This window comes from Sceloporus occidentalis, unplaced genomic scaffold (genome assembly GCF_023333645.1).
Source record: "Sceloporus occidentalis isolate IW3139 unplaced genomic scaffold, rSceOcc1.0.p SCAF_3, whole genome shotgun sequence".
NCBI classification, from domain to species: Eukaryota; Metazoa; Chordata; class Lepidosauria; order Squamata; family Phrynosomatidae; genus Sceloporus; species Sceloporus occidentalis.
In genome coordinates, this window is record NW_028316983.1 from 56,510,114 (window position 1) to 56,527,980 (window position 17,867).

General features: G+C 38.4%; 2 protein-coding genes across 3 annotated transcripts in view; both read left to right on the forward strand.

The window, feature by feature from the left end:
• The window catches only part of LOC149315968 (N-fatty-acyl-amino acid synthase/hydrolase PM20D1-like), a 59,299-nt gene extending 58,206 nt beyond the window's left edge, over positions 1-1,093 (forward strand). The window contains exon 15 of the transcript XR_016280426.1: positions 1,011-1,093. The gene's annotated coding sequence lies outside the window, so the exon portion shown is untranslated. The remainder of the gene's footprint in view (positions 1-1,010) is intronic.
• An 859-nt stretch (positions 1,094-1,952) lies between these two features.
• LOC149315969 (solute carrier family 41 member 1-like) overlaps positions 1,953-17,867 on the forward strand; it is a 42,190-nt gene continuing 26,275 nt past the window's right edge. For both annotated transcript variants that reach the window (XM_089514501.1, XM_089514502.1), the window contains exon 1: positions 1,953-2,356. In XM_089514501.1, coding sequence (XP_089370627.1) covers positions 1,970-2,356 — 387 coding nt within the window. In that variant the 5' untranslated portion in view covers positions 1,953-1,969. The remainder of the gene's footprint in view (positions 2,357-17,867) is intronic.

Here is a 17,867-nt window from a genome sequence, read left to right on the forward strand (position 1 = left end):
TATACTTTCTTTCTCAGGTGAATTGTGCTTAGATTTTTGGCAGTATAGATAGCTACTTGGCCTTCCATGTAAAAATGCACACAGACTATTGTCCTCCAAAATCTATGGATTTGGGTCTTGTACGCTCATTGCTTCACTAAAGACTACGTATTCACTTTGCTACAAGGGTCTACCAGGTAGCATTCATTAATAATGAATTGTTTGGATGAGAGCATGGCACGTTGGGATGACTTGTGAGACTATGGACAAGTACAAAAATAATTCATTGAAGAACCATCATCTCTGCCTCAAATCATGTATAAGGAGTTGTTTGGGGGAAGCAAAAGAGATAAAGGGGGGCATCTCTGTTCATCTTTATCCCAAGGACATATCAAAAGACTGAATTTTTAAACACGAACAAAGTTTTGAATTAGATTCAACAAAAGTAACTGTTGCCCCAGGCTAGGATTTGCGCTTTTATTTTTCTTTATTAGATAGTGGTAACACACTTGTGCCTCTGTTATAGCATGTTTTGCTTTCTTACTAGTTGCAGACAAAAGCTGTCAGGTTTTTGGCTTTAGAACCCAGGAATGGCTTGCATATCCATCCTGGTTGAGGAATGGCTCTGAAGGTATAATAATGCTGGCCTGATTCACTTTTAAAGATGTTTCTTGGCTGCTCTTGCATTGTCTCAGCAGCAGCGAACAATGGTGTCTGTCCGCTTCATGGAACGCATCTGAGCCTTACGTCCTGTGACTCCGGTGGATGAAGCTCTTGAACAGGGCTCAGTGTTGAGAGGGAAACTGAGCAGTGACAGCGGAAACTTAAGGGTCTCTTCCTTTGCAGCTGTTTTTATATTGATGTACGTGTGCTTACGTATGCTGGTGTAATGTTTAAAGAAGCATTAAAAAGAACAGTGAAGCTATTGATATATGCTCTTAATACATGGGAGGGAGGGACTTTGTGAATGAAAGCGTTATTCTCTAGATCCCTAAAAGGTATATCATGCATTTTCCACTCTTCTGTTCAAGGTGAAAGCCACGTGATCCCTGAAGAGTCCACAGACTTTTTCCCCCAGTGCAAGTACTGGACAAGTTCACAGTGTAAGCCTGTCTGGAGTCTTCTTGTTGCTTTAAATAAAACTCTTCATTGCCTCATGTAAAGTGAGAGATCTCCTTTCTGAGAAGGTGGATGGCTCTTCCGACTGCACACTGGTAACCAAGCTGTCTCTTAAGAAGTGTGAAAGGAGTTGGAAAAAGTGAGGACAAAAGCAAGATATTAACCAAGCCTCTCATAATCATTTGGAACCCCATCAAAGCACAGCACTCATGACAGGATTACATGTTTCTGTTGGGAAGAAAAGAAGAAATTAACTGGACAATTTTATTTCTCATTTCTCTGATCTTTCAAACTTTCTGGAGGGCCAGAACTGCCTGAGAATCTGAATAAACCATATTCTTCTTTTGTTTGCTTTTTTTAAAGCTAGAATCCAAAGTTATTTCAAACTGGTTTTAAAGACTCTTAGTTTACCAAGTGCCTTCATGAAGTATTTTTCTCCACTAACTGTGAAGAGCAGCTGAACTGTTCCTGGCAACTTCAGTAAGAACTGGGCCTAAAACCAACAAGGCACACATTTGGAAATATGATGCTCCAGAAAGTTATAAACCAAAACTAAAAACTAAGAGTATTTTATATTGTGTACCAAGAATTTTTGCCTGGGCGTAAACCTCCAGGAAAGGCAAACCAGAGTGGTTTTGATTTCACTTGAAGCTCTTGTGGTTTGACTCTGGCTGGTGTCTCCAATTCTGAATTGTGCTTCATGGGGATTTTTGCTAGGGGAGCAGATCTTGCAGCAAAGGACAGCATTGTGGGCCTGGGGGATTTGGCATCCATATGCCAAAAGGCAGGTGGTCTGAACCCCAGAACAAAAAGCTTTTTCTCCAACAGTTGTCTTCTGTAGTACATTGAGGGCTGAAGACTAGAGCAAAATATGTCATCCAAGCTAGAACAAAAAGAGGCTCATCACCCCAATGGAGTCGTGCTGCCCATTGTCGTTGGACCTATAGATTGTCTCTCTAGCCCTGACCGAGAGCATCTTGTTGAATCCTCCGAGTTTTTAGAACCTGAAGAAGAAGGAGGAGTGGAGGTGGTAGTGATAGAATCCCGAGCCAATGCCAAAGGGGTATGTGAGGAGGATGCTTTGCTAGAAAACGGCAGTCAAACTACTGAGAGTGATGATACCAGTACAGATCGGGGCCCAGAACCAACTTCTCCACTAAAAGAAACATCTTTCTCCATTGGACTGCAAGTCCTTTTTCCTTTCCTGCTGGCAGGATTTGGGACAGTAGCTGCTGGAATGGTCCTGGACATTGTGCAGGTAAGAACAAAGGTTTTCATCATGATGTGGACTCAGAATCTCTTAACTGTGCATGAAACTACATGTTGTTCTTGTGGTTGTCCTATACAGAAGTTATCTGCTGCTCTCACTGTTGGTTTCTAGATGCTGGAGCTTTAGTGAAACGAATAAGCAACCATTTGGGTTTTCTGCCTTGTGGTTTCAGGTTCTTTGTTCCTTAGCTATAAATAATTATCCTGCATGCTATAGGCAATGCAATGAGAGCCAGCATGATTTGAGTGTTGGACTATAACTCTGGAGACCAGTGTTTGAATCTCCACTAAGCCATAATAATTCACTGGGTTTGCTTGGGCAAATCACACTTTCTGAGCCTCAGAGGAAGGGCAACTAATCTTGCCAAGAAAATGCTGTAATGCGTTCACCTTTGGGTTGCCATAAGTTGGAAATGGCTTTAAGTTACACTAAAACAACTATAGACAAAATCACTTTCCTTGTGCTGTTCTGGAAGCAATGAAATTTTACACTGTTAGCAGCAAGATGCTTAAGTTCTTTTTAATATCCTAAGATTGATTTTCTTATGCTTCTCAGGTTTAAGCTACAGAAGCTCTAAAATGTAGCCTCCTGATTTTTAAAAAAAGCTTCCCTTGGTTACATTTAGGAGGCTGGATTTCTAAAGACTTTCAAAGTTCTCCTAAAAGCCCAGAGTAAATAGCAAAAAAATGTTCTGAGTTATATAGACTTCTTCAAAAAAAGCAAAACATGATTTGTGTATTGTTTAATGGAAATGGTGATAATACATGTGACTGCAGAACTACCAATCTGGGAATGACTCAGTGCTGCATTACAACTGTGTAGCCACTAATGATATCAATACTGACATACTAGAGCAGCTGCTATGCGGCTGAAAGACTGTTTTAGCTGAGTGATAAAAAGAGGGATAGTCTTATTGTGGCTTTACCCAAATTCAGACTTCATTTTTCTGTTAAGTCAGAGAAATGCAAGCCACAGTGGAGATTTCCAGCAGACCTTTCTTGAAACATTAGTTGCATGTGTTTAGCCCAGTTTCTCAAATGACATTCCCAAGTATAATGTCATTTGCCCTCATGCCTGCAATGCAGCTATCTGGCAGGTCACATTAAAGGCCATGGCCCTGTCAGTAGAGACTTGTTTCTCTCCTTTGTGTTAGCCAGGTTGGTAGCAATTCGGGAAGAAACCAGCTCTCCAGATTCTAAATTATAGCTGTCATAGGAAGTGGTTGGGTGATATAAATAGGCATCCATCCATTTAACTATGCTCCTGAGCAGGCTGCATTTTGCTCTTCCTTTAAAACAGTACTGTCTGTGGTGTAGAGAACATTAAATCCATAGCCAGGGATGTAAAGGTTCTCGTCCTCAGCCTTCTGCTGCTTGAATACTTGGGAAAAGTTCAGCTTCATGTTATTTGCATGTTTTCAGGCACTTTTGGAAAAATAGTATGCTATGATTCTTATAATTCCCACCTTTAAAACACATAAACTCTAAAATATAGCTTCTTATTCAAAACTATTCTCCACTGTTTATGGTTGGATATTTAAAGATGCTGTATGAGTGCTACATACATTTGTAGTTTGATATTTTTGCTCTTTTTTATTTATTGATTAAAAACAACATACATTGAAATTCCAACAAATCTGGTGTATCTCTATTACATCTTATTATCTGTTGTCCCAAACAATTACAATCACATATACCACATATCATCCATCCTTGCTTTCATTTCTCTTATTCACGTAATCCACCATAACTCATTATTCTATTAATTTACGTTATCACCCTTCTAGATTTCTTTTTCTCTCATGTAATGTAATTGTCATATTATTGCTTTCTGTTTAAATGCCAGTATTTTTTCAAAAAGCCATCTATAATCGTCCAATCATCCACCTCTTCTTTTTTGTTTTTTAATATCAATGTCAATGCATCCATATTCTTTAAGTCCAGTACTTTTTGTAACCATTCCTCTATGTCAGGTATTATCTTATTCTTCCAATTTTTTGCTAGCTGTATTCTAGCAGCTGTTATGAGGTAAAGCATAATTCTCCAGTATTACTTTTTCATTATCTTTTCCCAAAAGTGCAGTCATATTCAACAAATAAATTTCCGGTAACATAGGATACTGTATGTTTAACATTGTTTGTATAATATGATGTATCTTTTTCCAAAAACACTTAATTCGTAAACAACTCCACCACATATGATAGTATGATCCCTTTTCGTTATCACATTTCCAACATTTGTCTTTGCTCAATTTATACATCTTAGCGATTTTAACTGGTGTAAAATACCAGCGATTAGAAACTTTCAAATAGTTTTCTTTTAAATCTTGCGCTACTGTAATTTGGTTGTTTTTTCCCAAGAGTTCTCCCAATTTTTCATCAAAATTGTATGCCCTATCTCTTGAGCCCATTTCGTCATACTATCTGTAACATTTTCATTTTCTAATTCATATGCCATAAGAACCTTATATAACTTTGCAATTTTACCTTTATCCTTTCCCCAAAAAATTTTATCCAAATTATTTTCTGTTGTTTCAAATCCGTCATTCATTGCATCCTGTTTGAGCTTGGATTTTATTTGTATGTAACCAAACCATTGTACATTTTTTCCTTCTTTTTCCAGCTCTTCTTTAGTTTTTATATCTATTTCCCCATTCAGCTTTATCTTTAATAGATCCCTGTATCTTAACCAATATTTCTTCATTTCCCATCTACTAAAGAAAGCCTCCTGAGTTGATACCCACAAAGGGATTTTTGGGTAATATCATTTCCTGATTATGTTCCATATTCTAAACAGGGGTTTACAAATTGCATGATATAGAAAATCTATATTAATCTGATGCCTCTGGTACCGTAGGTACGCATGCCAACCAAATCGCATATTACATGATTCCACATTCAGCAAGCTAGTTTTGTCCACTTTTATCCAATCCTGAATCCACAATAACCCACATGCCCAAAAATAAATGTTTAAATCAGGTAGGGCACACCCTCCTTTTACACTTTCCTTCTTTAAAATTTGATGTTTGATTCTAGCTTTTTTGCCTTTCCATAAAATTTTTTAATATCTTTGTTCCAATCCGTAAATACTTTATCCTTAACAATAATAGGTATATTTTGATATAAGAACATAATTTTTGGCAATATATTCATTTTTGTAGTTGCCACTCTGCCCAATAGTGACAACTCCATATTGTTCCACATCAGTAAATCATTCTTAATTTGAGTCCAAACTTTTTTGTAATTATTTTCTAACAGTTCTACATTTTTGTTAGTTAACCAGATACCCAAGTATTTTACCTTCTTTACAACTTTAATCCCTGCTTTATTAGCCAATTCATTCTCCTTTTCCTTTTTCATATTTTTTGTAATCATCAGTGTCTTTTCTTTATTTATTTTGATACCAGAATGTTTTCCAAATTCTTTCAATTCCGCTAACAAGCTGTCTATACTTTCTAATGGGTCCTCCAGAATTATTACCATATCATCCGCGTAAGCGCGGAGCTTGTATTCACACCCTTTAATCTTAGTTCCCCTTATTTTCCCATTACAGTGGTATCCCGGGTTACGAAATTAATTGGTTCCGCTGCCGCTTTCGTAACCCGGAAACTTTCGCTAGCCGAATAGCCCATAGGCGCTAATAGCGAAAGCCGCGATTTCGTGTGAAATCGCGCCGAAAAGCACCAAATTTTTTTTTCGTAACCCGAAAAAAAACCCGTAACCCGGAACAGTTTTTTTCTTTGGAATTTTTTCGTATCCCGGGAATTTCGTAAGGCGGTGCTTTCGTATCCCGGGGTACCACTGTATCCCTAATCGCGTTGTTAAGAACTTCAAGAATTGTTATAAAAAATAAAGGGGAAAGCGGACATCCTTGTTCCTTGTATTGGAACTTCTTTTCTTATTTCTTCCTCTCTTTTTGCTTTTTTTTTTTTTTTTTTTTTTTTTTTTTTGGTTGGACTAGGTTTGTATTGGTAATTAAACCAGATGGGAGGCGTGTATAACTTGTGTGTTATTGTGCCCCTTCTTAACATGTGCTGTGGAATTTAGACTTTATTTACTCTTGCAAGGTATTTTGGTGAATGAATTATGTATAGTTTAGTTTGTTTGGCTACAAACATACCAAGAATGAGTAAAATTAGCCCAATGTACAATACACCTCCTCCAGCAACAGCTGTTGGCACCTACTAGCTTTTGAGTATAAGATGTCAGGAACATTTTTTTTTATCTTTGATTGTAGTATATGTCATTTGCAATCTTTTCAACTGCTCATGATGCTTGGAGCCATGCAAGAAATGTATCAGTGCAAATAATATTTAAGTATTGTTCCCATGGACATAAATCAGCCTTCTACTGGTGAGCTTTCTGATCCTATAGATGTCGTTCATAGAATCTTTGGAAGAATCCTGCTACTCAGACCAAATTGCTAAGAAAGAGAGGTGCCAAAGTGAATGTGCAAATTAGTCTACTGGTATATTGAAAATAGTAAGTAGATGCCATTTTGTCTAGTTCATCTCTTCTCTTCCAGAATCAATTTTAGAAGAGTCTTCCAGCGTTGTTAGTTGTTAGTGCTATGTAACAAAATCACTAGGAGTGGGATAACACATACTATGAAGTTGATTTTCCCCCCAGAAAAACACCCCAAAATAGCAACTTATACTTTAAAAAATCATGTGTTCCTAATTCATACCATGGCATGGACTCTTGCATATATGACAGTATTTGAAATTTCTTCTTCACAATTGACTTCAAAATAGCCAAACATAAAACCAACATCCAGTATCTTAAGAAAATAAATGTAGGTCAATTTGCTTATATTGCCTTGCTTTAAAGTCAAAGCTGTTGTGAATACATTCATGCTCCCACTGAAAATTGGAAAGTGTTTTTAGATTTTATTTTCATAACTCAAGTAGGAAATCTGAACTATTTTCTTCTTTTTTGTAGAAAGATGTAACACCCAAATGTTAGCAGCTTGAATCCATTGGCAGCTGCTCAATACAAGTGTTTTCAAATCTTTTACTTAACAAACTGATCCGTGTAGTTCTTCTTAATCTTTAAATGTTTGACAGCCCTTTTCCAAACAGTTACCACCCATTTAGCCTGACATCAATACCAGGAAAGATTCTAGCACAGATAATTAAACAGAGAGTCTGTGAGCATTTAGAAGGGAATGCTAGAATTGTTAAAAGTCAACATGGATTTCTCAAAAACAAGTCATGCCACACTAATCTCTCTCTCTCTCTCTCTGTGTATATATATATAATTTAATTAATTACTGGCTTGGCAGATAAAGGAAATGCTATGGATGTAGCATATCTTGATTTTGAGTAAGTACCTTCAACAAGGTCCCCTAAGGTGGTCAAGACATTGCTACTATTAGGTGGATTTATAATTGGTTGATTGGCTGAACCCAAAGGGTCCTCACTAAATGCTCCTCTTCTTCCTGAGAGAAGTGACCAGTGGGGTGCAATAGGGCTCTGTCCTAGACCCAGTGCTATTCAGCATATTTATCAATGACTTGGATGAAGCAATAGAAGGCATTCTTATCAAATTTGCAGATGACACCAAATTAGGAGGAGTAGCTAATACCCAAGAGGGCAGGATCAAAATTCAAAATGACCTTAGTAGATTAGAAAGTTGGGCCAAAACTAACAAAATAATTTCAACACGGAGAAATGTGACATACTGCACTTAGGCAGAAAAAAGTGAAATGCATAGATATAGGATGGGGTTAACAATAGTACATGTGAAAGGCATCTAGGAGTCCTAGTAGACAATGTTGTACATGAGACAACAGTGTGATGAGGCAGTTAAAAAGTCAATGTGATTCTAGACTGCATCAATAGAAGTATAGTGTCTAGATCAAGGGAAGTAATAGTGCCACTCTATTCTGCTTTGGTCAGGCCTCACCTGGAATACTGTGTCCAGTTCTGGGCACCACAATTCAAAGAGGATGTTGAGAAGCTGGAACAATTCCAGAGGCAGGTGACCAAAATGATGAAGGGTCTGGAAACCATATCCTGTGAGGAGTGATTTAGGGAGCTGGGTATGTTTTAGCTTGTAGATGAAAGGTTAAGAGGTGATATGATAGCTCTGTTTAAATATTTGAAGTGATATCACATTAAGGATTGAGCAAGCTTGGTTTCTCCTGCTCCAGAGAATAGGACATGGAGCAATGAATACAAGCTACAGGAAAAGAGATTCCACCTCAACATTAGGAAGAACTTCCTGATGATAAGAGCTGTTAGACAGTGGAACACACTCTCTCAGTAAGTGGTGGAGTCTCCTCCTTTGGAGGCCTTTAAACAGAGGCTGGATGGCCCTTAAGGTCTTTCCCAACTCTGATTTTCCATGGACAGAGATGAGCTTTCTGAGCTCTTTGATTTTTGTTCTCCATTCCCATTCGCAGCAGCTTGACATCTGCAGCTTATCTGTTGCATTTTGTCTTCCACCTCAATCCCTTTTTTTTTTTTCATTGAAGGAGCTCTGTCTGCCTGATCTTCACAAATGAGATGAGTTGTGTAGGCTTCTACTGGATTAATGGTGAGATCGCTATCTGTTCTTTTCCTTCAAAATAGTTCGAGCAGGACTTTGAGCAAATAGCCTATACCAGAAATTGGAGTCCTGCAGTCCTCCAGATGTTGTTGGACAATAGCTCCAAGCATTTATTTCTGTAGGCTATTCTGAGTAGAGCTGATATAAGCTGCAGTCCAACATCTGGAAGGCAATATGATTTCCACCTCTCTTCTACACATTGAAGATAGACCAAGAATAGGCTATCTTCTGCATAGGATATTCTTAACAGCTTGAAACTAAGGTACTGAGAGATTAGCTTCAACTATATATGCCTACCTGAGCCTGGAGATTTTCTTGTGGAACCTTGCTCTGGGTGCTCCTACCAAGTACTGTATAGTATAGTATAACAGGTGACTATGAAAAGGATAATCTTTTCAATGGGTGCTTTCAGGTTATGCCGCACCCTTTCAAAAGACACTGGGTGCCTTCCTTATGCTTGTTTCTGATGGCAAGTGAAAACTTCTAGTCTTACTAGAATTTCGTCTTAACAGCTTGAATTGTATTTATATTGTTTATTTTTAGCTGCACTGTGAAACTGGTTTTATTTCTCTCTATGCTGATAATTTTTATGCTATAATTTGTTTTGATACTGTATTTTCTTATGTTGTGGCTTGTTAGCTACTCAGAAAACAGTGTTGTTGAGAGATGTGCATTAATACTGAAAATGAAATAAAAGAGCAATGATCTTTAAGGAGCAGGCAGATCCAGATTAACCATCAGTAAAAAATGTTTGAGTTCAGATATTGAACAAGCTGTTCAAAGTTAAAGTGACTTTCAAAGTTAAGATAGTACATGTTTTAAACAAATGGAGGATATCATATCTTATGGCCATATAAGCTATTAATCTCTGATTATATGTTGATCTTCATGCCATCCTGGCATAGCACTGTCCTGTTAAGTGGAGATGCTACAAGGAATTGGATTATCACTATAGCAAAAAATGGCGATTCTCAATTTTTAGGTGATCAGTTTTTGCCATATGCAGGGCATGTAATGCCCACCATTACTATAGTAGGGTACAATTAGGAACGCAAAAGGAACAGTCTCTCTGCAACTGATCAGATTTCCCCTTGGCCTTTTAAAAAGGTCTCCAAACATGCCATGATACTAACAAAGGATTGGTCTGCTGAAGGGGTATGGTCTTGATCGTTATGAAAGATGGATATGTGACTGTGATCTCTACTCCTAGCAAGGACAGATCAGAGTGGCTGCTGTTCTTTGTAGTAAATTAACATCCAGTTTTTTGCAAAATAAATTTTAATCAAGTTGGGATACAGTCAGTCAACTCTTGAAGCTTCTTTGAGTAGTTCTAACAGTTCACAGTTCTCTTCTTTTGTTTGAACCAGCTTTCCAATTTAGTTCCAAATATCTCTGAACAACCAGATACTGAGTGGAAATGTAAAAATGATAACTTGAAATACACTGTTATTTTGTGCAATGTGGTTGAAATGCCACTGCACCTTAAATGCCTAATCTGCATACCTCCTAAACAACAGTAGTCAAAAGCCACTGCTGGTTAACCAGACCATTTGAAAGTCTCTTAACATTCAAGTGTTTGCATTTGTCATGCATGGTAAACAGGCATTTTTTCCACAAGTGGCAGTTGAAGTATTATTTGATTTATCATAGCCTCATTTTCCTCTCCAAAATGGTCTGGAGGAACTCTGTATTTTACTCAAAGTATCTTAATACTGCATCTGTATACCAAGTGTGCCAACTGTCAGGGGCTAGGAAGCTATACTGGTCTCTCAGCGGACTTTGGAGGGATACCTCCATACCCTTGAAAATAAATTGAATTTTGTAATATAAAACCAGTTTTGGCCAAAATATCCAATGCTCCCTGGGGGACAATTATGCCACCTTCCCCCTAGGAGTTTTAAGCCAAGGAGAAACCTTTTCTAAGCAGGAAGTGGATTGGAAATCAATTTGTCCTGAGGAAGTCTTTTCCTGCATCTGAGGAAGGAAGTAGACCAAGTCTAGAAAAAAATTATGCTGCAACTTCTTTCACACAGTTAGTCTCAAAAATGCTGCAAGATCTCTTTGCATACTGATATTCCAAACTAACATGATTATGTCTCTGAATACCTGTTACATGGTTGGAGAAACATTCAGACTACTTATCTTCAACCTGGCTCTCTTCTCAATTGTTTATTGGACTACAACACCATTCATTCCCAGCCAGCTGCCTCAACCCTGCTGATGGGGACAGTGGTAATTGTGGTCCACATACTTTTAGGGAACCAGGATGAGGAAAACTGTTGAAGAGAATGCATAAGATCATGTTAAGAGTTATCATCTGCTTTCTGTCCGAAGGCCTTATTCCACATTTAGAATAAGTAAACACTGCCATTTGTTTATCAGACTTGTGATGCTACTAAGACGTTGCTACTTCAAATGTGAAGGGCTTCAGGCACAGCTGTTCTTATTTTTTCAGAAGCTGCCCATGACCTCTTCACTGCAGGCATGTCCTCTAACAGGGTGAGCTAGGTTGTTCATTGCTTGCAGTTCATGGCATGTTGATTCTTGGACATTGAAGGGTTTTCTTTCTGTGTGCCAGTCAGCAAATGGTTCAGACATGTTTTTGTAAACATTAATTTACAATCAGGGTGAAATACGTATGAGATGTTTACATCCTGAAGCACAGATCATGCTTACATCCTGAAGCACAGATCACATTTGGAGTCAATGCACCCTGGAAGCATGTTATGGAACTGTAGGAGATGAAACGGACAACCAAAATAGGCAGTTGGAGTGGCCCCTATAATAGGAAGGGTGGTGATATTAGAGACTTTTCATCTTAGAACAAAGTCAGGTTATGGAGGAGGCATGATAGAATGGTATAAAACTTTGTATGATGTGAAGAAAGTGGATAGAATGACTTCATCAACCTTAATACTAGATCCTGAGGTCATCCATTGAAGCCAAATGGAGGAAATGGAAAGATAAAAGGGACAGACCGCTTTTATGCTGTGAATAAATTATGATATTTAGAGCCAGAACAGACCACTGTGAAGAGGCGGCTTGATGCTGCCCCTGAGAAAGCTGGATTGGGGCTGTAGCAACCGCATGCCACAGTCCCAATCCACCTTTTTCCCGGCCCAAAAAGAAGAGGCAAAATGCCACTCTTTTTTCAGCCAGCAAAAAGTTGGCTTTTCCCATCCTGCTGTGGCTTTACAGCATTCTGGCGGCATGCAGCATCTGAATGCTGCACCTCTGGAGTGCCCAGAAGCCAGCTGCCATGTGGGCAGCCAGGCAGGGTGAAACCGGCTTCCGGGTTTGTGTGCTGTGTGTGTACTACACCCCCAAGTCAGCTTTTCATTCCAGTCTATATCAGCCCTACATATCACAAGATGTAATAGTGACTGCCAATTTGGATGGACATAAAAGAGGACATGATAAATTCATGGAGGATAAGGTTGCAAGTGATGATGGCTGTATATTAACTTTGGTGTCAGGTGATTTTTGAGGGGAACAGAAGCAGGAGGCTATTATTGTGGGCTTCTCATAGGCATATGGATGGCAGCTACAGGAACAAAATGTTGGGTTAGATTGGCTTTAGTCTAATCCAGTTCTTAGGTGAGCATAATTGCATGTTGTTAATCTGTTTAGCAACACATCTTCCCAAATTTATCAGGCATCTCTGCTGTGTATTTGTCTAGATTATCCTTAGGCTCAGGCAAGCTTATACTTCAAAAACTGAATTGTCATTTTTATAATACTGTACTGATTTTTGTCTCTTGCCCAAGTAAAAAGGTCTTTCACTAGTTCCAGAATAGTTCCAGAATATACACTGGATAATTTCTGGAGGAACAGAAGTTCAAAACTGGATTTTTCCCCATGAGGTTATCTGCATTCTTACTCAACACACAACTGTTATTACCAGTTATTTCCAAGCCAGCATGGTGTAGTGGTTTGAGTGTTGGATTGGAACTCCAGGAGACCAGGGTTCAGATCTCTGCTCAGCCATGCAAACCCACTGTGTGACCTTGGGCAAGTCACGCTTTCTCAGCCTCAGAGGAAAGGAATGACAAACTGCTTCTGAACAAATCTTGCCAAGCAAACTCTGTGATAGGGTCACCATAAATTGGAAACTAGTTGAAGGCAGATAACGATAACACTAGTGGATTCTGTAAGATCCCCATTGTCCATGCATGCAAAGAATTTTAGGGTTAAGATACAGGGTTCTATATTTAAAGGGAATTATACATCCGTGGGTGCACATTTCAGTAATGTGCTGACTTATTGCAACCCTATGAATTTCATAGGGTTGTCTTAGGCAGTGAATACTCAGGTGTTAGTTTACCAGTGTTTTCTTCTGAAATATGTGTCAATAGCTCCTGGTATTCCTTGGCAGTCCCACATCCAAGTACTATCCAGACATGACATTACTGAGCACAATTTGCCCATTTCACTTTCATTACTGTTTACTATTAATTTCTTAATCTGTGACTATATACAGTACCTGAAAGCAATAAAGTTCATGGGGTTGCTTTCAATTACCAGATGGGATTTTGCTTATATTCTTTCATTTTCAGATAGAATGACATAAGGATGTTTCCAAGCATTTTCTATTGAGAAACCAGTTATAGCTTGCTATATTCTATAAATCTTACTCCTGTATATCTTGATCCCAATTGTTTACTTCCAGATTCTACTTACTTAATTAGCTTTTGGCATAATGTTGAACTGCCATCTAATCACTGTAATTTTTGCCTCCTGTGCTGCTTATATTCTCTTATGGGAACTCAGTTGTAACAGTTTGTTGCCCGAAGCAGGATAAATACTGATCATTTTCTCATTTTGCCTTTCCTCCTCCAAATATGTTTAGGGTCATCAGAAGTTGACACATATCCCAGCGAGTGATCTGGAAGATAGTTTTACAGCATAAGAGTCTTGACAGAGCTTAAAGTGCTGGAACTGGAATCCAACTTAAAAGAAAACTTAATGTTTTGTGAATGGAGAGTATCAAGGGCTGACCTGGGGGTACACTCCAGTTGGTAAATGTAGAGTGAGATATTTGAGAAGAATATATTAGAGCAAATCCCATTCACTGGGCGCCACAATTCTGGCCACCACAATTCAAAAAGGACATTGAGAAACTGGAGCCGTGTCCAAAGGAGGGCGACTAAAATGGTGAAGGGTCTGGAAACCATGCCCTATGAGGAACGCCTTAGGGAGCTAGGTATGTTTAGCCTGGAGAAAAGAAGGTTAAGAGGTGATATGATAGCCCTGTTTAAATATTTGAAGGGATGTCATATTGAGGAGGGAGCAAGCTTATTTTCTGCTGCTCTAGAGACTAGGACCCAGAGCAATGGATGCAAGTTGCAGGAAAAGAGATTCCACTTCAACATTAGGAGGAACCTCCTGACAGTAAGGGCTGCTTCACAGTGGAACACACTTCCTCGGAGTGTAGTGGAGTCTCCCTCCTTGGAGGTCTTCAAACGGAGGCTGGATGGCCGTCTGTCGGGGATGCTTTGATCTGGATTTTCTGCATGGCAGGGGGTTGGACTGGATGGCCCTTGCGGTCTCTTCCAACTCTATGATTCTATGATTTTATGATTCTATGACTGTTACTCTGACTATCTATGGTAGGACTTCTTTGGACATCTGGTTGCTTTAGCTTCCCTGGGAGATAAATTTCATGGCAGGCATTTGCAACCTCTTGAGTCAGCATTGACACTCATTTTATGGATTTTATATGCCATGTCTCTGGCTGGGACCCTTTCTGAAAGCAAATTGATATGGAGTATAATCACGTAATACATAAATTGAACATGGGAGATGTGATCTGAAGCTGGCAATCCATTTTGTAGTAATTTAGTTACAGGCTAAGACACAAAATGTCTGATGTGGATTCATCTGTGCACAGAGTGTAGATGTAACCTGGATGTCATGAATCTTTTCTATGCTTGAATTGTAAGGTGGATAATGATTTGTGGAGACCACAGGTGTGGATGAGCTTGGAAATTCTAAAGTTATACATTTTTTCCTGTCCAGGGAGAATGGATTACATTTTAGGAAATATGGAATCTTTGAAGTGTTGATTTCAATTTACCTAACTTTTGAGATTATACTTTGTAAATAGCAACTACAGTACTTTGAAGCTGATAACATTTTCCACTGCCTTGTGCCAAATTTCTTCCCTTTTTTGTTGTTTGACTGTTATTTTTTTGTAGTGATTGAATGACTTTGCATGAATATATTGCTTGAGTCTTGAGAAATAAAGAATCATCAGAGCATTTAGTTCTGCAAAGTATTCCACTGTCACCTGTCAGCAACCATACTAAGGCAAGGAAGAGGCAGTTCTGTTCCAATTGGTTCTTAGTGTCCAAATTTGCTGGAACACTACCCACTGAGTGACTTTGGGTAAATCGCAAAGAAGGGAATGGCAAAGTTTCTCTGAACGAATCTTGCCAAGAAAACCCATGATAGGCTCACCTTAGGTTTGTTCTAAGTAAAAAAATGACTTGAAGGCAAACAACAACAGTTCTGTGCTGCTAGTGAAATATACAGAAGGCTCAGTTAGGAATAAAGCTGTCTTGAAAACAAAGCTGTTTTTAAAAGCCCTACATAAAAATCAATCTAGCATTCAAAATGCTTAGGTGAATAAGTGATTCCAGGTAAGTGCTATGAAATGCTTTATCTGTAATGGATCCAAGAGGATTACTAATTTATTTCTGCTAGAATACAAAGATACCATGAAAACAATATTTTTGGCAATGCTAGACTCAAATAGGACATCTTGGCCTGTTACGGACAGCCAAAATAAAGCTGCTTCAAGTCACTTTGGAGGTATGGTATTTCAATGATGCATGAGTCCTAACAGTCTGGAAGCTTCACCAAAGCTGCACTCCAGTCCTTAGGACTGGAGCGTGGCTTTGGTGCGGCCTTTGGACTCTTAGGACGCATGTATCATTGAAATACCATACCTCCAAAGTGACTGGAAGCAGCTTTATTTTGGTTGTCTGTAACAGGCCCTTGAGACTTCTAGTGTAGTTGTGAGAATTTCTTCTATCCAATTACTGATGTGTCTGTTTTCCATCTCTTTCCTACTGAAACTGCCTGTGTTCATACTGACTAAGCTAGGATTGTGGATGTTCAGGCAGTATCATCCATTTACTGGAGAGGCATGCAGTACAAACCTCTCCCATGTTTTACTTGGAATTAAATCCCACAGAGTTCAATATACATACTTCCCAGTAAGTGTGTTTCAGATTGCAGGCTTAAATGTTGTTAAGACCTTCCTTCCAGTGCTTTGACACCTTAAGCAGAGGCATTCTCTGCAGGAGCCAGCAAAGTCCTCATTACAGTTATAAATAAGACAGAATAACCTGACTCAGTGTGTGTTATTAAAGGAGTTGGCAGGCACCCATGAATACTATCTTCTGACGTAAGTGAAGTGCCTTATTTCCCCTCCTTGGAAATAACTTTTTCTCCCACTTGGAGAAAATCCCTATGTGGGATTCTCTTCCTCCGGCTTCAGTTACATCATGTACCAGATTTATCAGGTTCTAGCCTGATGAACAGAGAACACAGCTGAACATAATACAGTGGCATGGTGATGCTTTAGCTCATGTTCAGTGTATTGTACATCAAATTAGCTTTATACTGTTTCTGCTAGTGTCCTCCAGACAGTAACAGATGTGTATATAAACATTTTTGTATGTGTTTCGGTGGTGTTTAAACTCCTAATTTAAATAGTATTGTCAAAGTTTACCCCAGCATTGCAGCAGATTGAAATTGTTATCTAAATTATTTTTTGATGGATTCTATTTAAACAAATTATATAACCCATAAGATAGATTGCCTTTTGCCATCATTTTTATGGTTCAGTATAACAGTGTGTATTCAGAGATCTCATTTTATTTCTTTAGATTAATTTTCAATTAAACATGAATTAATGGGATTCTTTGCCTTTTATACCCAGATTCCTCCTCCTAATTCACATCTACTCCATATCTCCAAATTCTCTGTTCATTGACTTTCTCTGTCTTTGCATTTAGGGAGGAAAAACTGAGAGAAGAACAAAAATGTCTTTCATGTACACAACCTGCAGAATATCACTGATCAGGTTATTTCCTGTCTTCTTAAATTACTGTTAACATATTCGTAGAATATAAATAAAAGTTGTATTATTAGTATTCACAACAATGTCTTTACCTGGGCTCTATTTTACTGTTCTACTAACATTTTGAAATGTTATTTAAGCTTTGAAAATCTGATGTAAACAATATATAGTTTTATTTTATTTTTTAAAGTCATTGATATTTGTCAACCCTTCTAGTGAAACTTACTAGTTTCATATCTCCATTGGAGATATGGAGTAGATGTGAATTAGGAGGAGGAATCTGGGAAAAATCTATTACAGCCAGTAAGGACCAGGCTGGCTACGGTCACCCAGAGGACCTTTTCATCTGCTGCTGTCAAATTATGAAATGGCTTGCCGAAGGAGACCTGACATATCACTAACCTTGACAGCTTTAAAAAGGCTGTCAAGACGGATCTTTTCTGACAGGCCTTCCCTGAATGACTGAGTCAGTTGTCCCCACTGATGTGGATTGTTTAATGACTGCCTATGATTTCCTATTCCTGTTGCTACTGTTTTAATAATGTTAACTGTTTTTATTATAGTTTGCTGTATTGTGGACTCATTTTAAGGAGAATGGGGATATTGGGGTTCATTTTATTGTGCTATATGATTTTATGGATGTAAGCTGCCTTGATCTTATTGAAGAGATGGAAAAGAAATAATAATAATAATTACATTTTGCAAGTGTGAAATGGGATTGTGTTTAATTTTCCAAAGCAAAGATAACACATGTAAACCATATGTATTTTTCTAATTTCCAGAATGTGATTCATGCCAGAATTTACTTTTAAGGGAAGGTGTTGGATGTAAAAATTCTGTTCAGTCAGCTCAGATTTTCT